This window comes from Eurytemora carolleeae, unplaced genomic scaffold (assembly GCF_000591075.1).
Source record: "Eurytemora carolleeae unplaced genomic scaffold, Eaff_2.0 scaffold128, whole genome shotgun sequence".
NCBI lineage: Eukaryota > Metazoa > Arthropoda > Copepoda > Calanoida > Temoridae > Eurytemora > Eurytemora carolleeae.
Genome location: NW_019396173.1, coordinates 374,125 through 378,962, shown reverse-complemented (window position 1 = coordinate 378,962; position 4,838 = coordinate 374,125). Strand labels below are relative to the sequence as shown.

General features: G+C 29.8%; 1 protein-coding gene across 1 annotated transcript in view; it reads right to left on the bottom strand.

Moving 5' to 3' along the window:
- The window catches only part of LOC111697172 (urea transporter 1), a 29,105-nt gene extending 24,713 nt beyond the window's left edge, over window positions 1–4,392 (bottom strand). Inside the window, exons 1-3 of the mRNA XM_023467075.1 lie at window positions 4,387–4,392; window positions 3,485–3,546; window positions 2,458–2,524 (exon numbers count right to left, since the gene is read on the bottom strand). Coding sequence (XP_023322843.1) covers window positions 2,458–2,524; window positions 3,485–3,546; window positions 4,387–4,392 — 135 coding nt within the window. The remainder of the gene's footprint in view (window positions 1–2,457; window positions 2,525–3,484; window positions 3,547–4,386) is intronic.
- Between the last annotated feature and the right edge of the window lie 446 nt (window positions 4,393–4,838).

The window sequence follows — 4,838 nt, the reverse complement described above, 5'->3', positions numbered from 1 at the left end:
GAGGATGCCAACATAAAGAAATGTATCTACTTATCTTATCATATCTTTTAAGCATTTGAAAGATAAAGTTTAAAGGTTGTCATTTATATCTTGTCAGTTGGTTAAATTATTCATAAAAAGCACAGATTTCAAAGTTTTTAGTCTTAAAAGAAAAAAATATGTTTAAACCTTTTATCCCATTTAAAAGTTGTTCAAGAAAATTTGTAAAAATACATTAAAAATACATTAAAAATACATTAAAAATGATGATTTGATAAATTGATAAGAATAAGGCTTGTTGGAACAAATAAATGTAATTTCTCCAGCTGAATAGACCAAGGAGGAGCAGAATGTACAGATTTTAAAATAGTTTTGTTTAATGTATGTAGTTATATATATATATTCAGGGTTGCCTACAAAAGAATGAGTCTTCACTATTCATAGACGACTGAACGTAATTTATGCAGTCTTTTTTCTCAAATTCCTGGTTTACCCTGCAGTTTCCTTTACATCTTTTAAATGGGAAAAAAGGGTTGAAAAGTATTTTTCTTTGTTTCAATACTAAATACATTATTTTAACTTTAAAATCTGTGGTTGTTTACGAATAATTTTACCAGATGACAAGATGTAAATGACAAACCTTGTTTTATTTCTTGCCAGATCATTTATTATACATTTGAAAAACTTAATAAACTACAAATTTCCAGATTTAACCCTCAGATTGTCATATTTAAAAGGTTTTAATGTTGTCACAAAAATGTTATACTTTGTGGGTAACCCGGTATAATCTTCTATCTATCTATATATCTATCTATCTATCTATCTATCTATCTATCTATCTATCTATTAATTTGTTCAAAATTTGTTCAAAATTGCAGTGACAGGTTTAATTTGTTCAAAATTGCAGTGACAGGGTTAATTTGTTCAAAATTGCAGTGACAGGGTTAATTTGTTCAAAATTGCAGTGACAGGTTTAATTTGTATGCCAGACTGATCATTTGTGAAAAAAAAAAAATTTCATTATTTGAAAAAAATCTATTTTGTATGCAATGTTTTTGTGAAACGTTTACGTATACGACAGGGTGCACAGAGATACAAAGGTTGCTCTTTCGCAAAAAAATAAAAATTGTGTGCATCCGCCATGCAGCCACTAAACTAAAGCAAAAAAACGCTCATAGTTCTAATATGTCCTTATCTGGGGCTATATAAAAGTTTAAGTGAATACATGAGGTAAAACCATAGACCGTGCAAGGTGTTGTAACATTTCTTATACTTAACATGGTAGTCTGGACCTCTGTGAGTGATGTCGGTTTAAAATGGTATTTGTGTATTTTAAAACCGTTCAGAGCTAGTCTTAAAATTTTATATCCTACCATTTTCAGACGTTTTGAATAAATTCAACAGTTTTTGGCATAATTTTCAATTCTTCATGGAATTTATGCAAAGCGTTATACAACTTTTTGCAAGGAATGTTAGTAGAGGGGGTTCTGTTATGTTTATTGTGTATACATGGTAGGTTAATGGTAAAAAAGAAGATAATGGGTAAATCTTTAGATTTTAGATTAAAGTTTAGATTTGTAATTTTATCACTTGTTTCCAAACGTACAGTGATAACCAGAAAACAACGGAATAGGAGACGACATAATATCAATACTTTAGTGTACTTGATGTTGTTACAAAGCAAATAGTTAGTGAAGTGGGTCTGTTTACACTGCACTTTTGCTGTGTATCATGCTCATTGGACTTTTTAAAGTTTCAACTTGAGTCTAGTTCTACAAGTCGCCTTACTAGTTCAGAGTTTTCTGGTTATCACTGTAAGTGCAACTTGCACATATTTTGTTAAAAAAAGTGTACTTACTATCTTTATTTTTAAATTAAGTAAAAATCCCAATTAATTACAGTATTTGCTACAGAAATATAAGTATGTTCAATTGCCTTGCCTTGAAGATCCTTTTACTGTTCTTAGCTAAACCATCAACATTATTTTCAGATATTTTGTATGTTGAAAATAAATACTAGTATTACTTTTCAAATAACTGTCTAAACGGCTGTGCCCAAATGTTTATTGGGACCTCACATGGCCCTACTTGTATGGCCAGTAAGAATTAATGATAACTCCAAAAAAAAAATGAGAAAATTCTGTAAAAACAGCAAATCTAGAGAGAAATGTAAAGATTTGTAAAGAACTGTATACATATTTTGAAATGTACAAAAATTAAATTATTACAAAAAGAAATATTACTTATACAAAAGTATATTGATATGTAATGTATATAATGGTGTACACGTGAAGCTGGCAAATTATCGGTATATAGTAAAGGAACATATGTAACTAGAAAATATATTTTTACAAGATAATTGGGTTTTACTAAAATATAGGAATTAAAAACTTATTGTATCACGAAAATAAGAAATTTTATTGCTATTATTATTTTTATTTTTATCTATCTATCTATCTATCTATCTATCTATCTATACCTGTCCGACAGATCTAAGGAAGATGTTGATAAAATGTAGAGGAAACCAGCGTAAGTTACAAACAGGTCTGAACACAAAAACAAATATGATAAGATCAAATTTTTTTTTCAGTACCAAATTCAAAATTGATTTTATTGTACGGTGAGAACCAACAAACTCTGGAATAGAAATTTGTGTGGTGTAAAAAAAACCTATTTTACTTATGAAGTGATTAAAAATGTTACTAGTAAATCAATTTGGTTTGTAACAACAAGTACAATTAACTCTGCCTTTTCTACAGTTGTTGGTTCTCACTGTACAAAGATGTTTTCAAACAAAAAAGAAGAATACAATTTTTCTTAGAAATCAGAGACTTTAACGAAAACTAAAGAAACATCGCAAGGAGGTCAGGTGGGATCGATTAATCCAAAGATGTTTTATTATATTTATAATAAATATTTTCTAGACATTTTACATACAACTATGGAAATTAAGGAAGACGACTGTTATACCCTATAGTACAATGAACGTTGTGCAGAGTAAACAGACACGTTTCACTTAGTAAGTGATTTAGTGAGTTACTGTTCTAATATTTGCTTTGAAACATCAAAAACGGATGATTTTTACTTTAAGGTCGTCTTCTAAAGTATTCTGCTTCTCGCTGTATGCCAGGAATATGAAAGAAGAACCCCCTTGGTTATAAAAGTTGTATGTCACGCAGGAGGAAGAATATGATTAAAATAAAATCTACGTAGTCTGAGTTTTGTCCATATTGCAGTGCATTTGTTTGTAAACAAGCACAATTGATTCCTGGTGTATATTCCCTGTACTTTCCTCTTTAAAAGATAGTAATACAATATGCAAATTACGTACTTTTATGTCTGTTTGTCTAGAATAATATTATGCAAAGTTTCGCGGAAAATTTGCATTATTTAGATGCTTTAACATACTAAATCCCCTGCCCCCCCTCTTTGATCTACATACTTTGTTTAGCTTAGCTCTTCAAAAAGTGCCAGAATTCGATCATTTATTTTATCTTTTTAAATACCTGGTTCTTAAGTAGCTGTCTACTATAGCACAGTCTCCGAGATATACATTCCAAGGGTTTCGCTAAATAAATATAAATATTTAATGGGGGTTCGTGAAAAGTAAAACATGCAAAATAAAATGTTTGGTAAAATAGAACAAGTAAAAGGATTGTTCCTAAGAAATTAGATTTGTTTAAGAGGTTGACCAAGAAAAATAAAACATCTTAAAAGAAGAATTTGTAAAAAAAAATTACGGATAAAAAAGGAATAGTTTTGTAGTGTAGACCGAGGCCGGAAGGGAGTTATGAACGACAAAATTTAGATTTAGTTTGGCCGAAAATGAATTTTTAAAATTTAAAATTTTAAAATCTGGACAGAATGCAGTATGCCACGAAAATAATGCCAAAATAGTTAACGGTCAGACGTTTAATAAAATTTGTTCAAAATTGCAGTGACAGGTTTAATTTGTTCAAAATTTGTTCAAAATTGCAGTGACAGGTTTAATTTGTTCAAAATTGCAGTGACAGGGTTAATTTGTTCAAAATTGCAGTGACAGGTTTAATTTGTATGCCAGACTTATTTTTAGTTTTTTTTCCAGTGCTTCATTCATTGTTTTGGAAAGACATGCGAGGAACTAAATTTTATTAAAGCCAGAACCAGATATATATTGGGAACTGGGACAGCTAAAGGATACGTGATACATTCTTTTTTAATTCGAATTTTCAAATCCATTATAAAAACTTAAAATACTAATCGTTAGGGGAAAGAAATTCAAAGAAAATTCAGACTAAATGATGTTTAGAGTTTAATGTATATTAGTTGAACTTTGCAAGGTACAATGCACATTGCACTATGCACAATTACGTTATTTTTTACAACTAAATTCAAGGAAAACATTCTAAGTAATGTAAAGTTTTTTTACTTGCATAATTAGTCTTAAACTCTATACAGAACTCTATATATCATTAAACCCTCCTTTGTATAGTCTGCATCTGGGTTAGTTTGAATATTTACCATTATATTTGATTTCATAGTTTTTGGGTGGATGCGCTTTAGCTGGCATGAAGGTGGAACTTTTCCCCAGTTTTTATTACACTATACAGTGGGACCCATAAATATGTGGAATATGAAAGGGAAAAAAGTTCAATACTCTGTCTTTTACCATCAGTTTGAAAAGATCGGAATTAGAAAATAAGAATTCTTATGGGCATATTATTTTTTAAGGATTTTATTTTTCTACTTTATTCAAATCTGACAACATTAATATGATTGGTTTTGGACCACTGGAATTTTGATGGGAAGATTTTTAATCTTACAAGATGGGCGTAACCCGACCCTACAGCATTTCAGACCTAATGGATCCATATTAGGCGT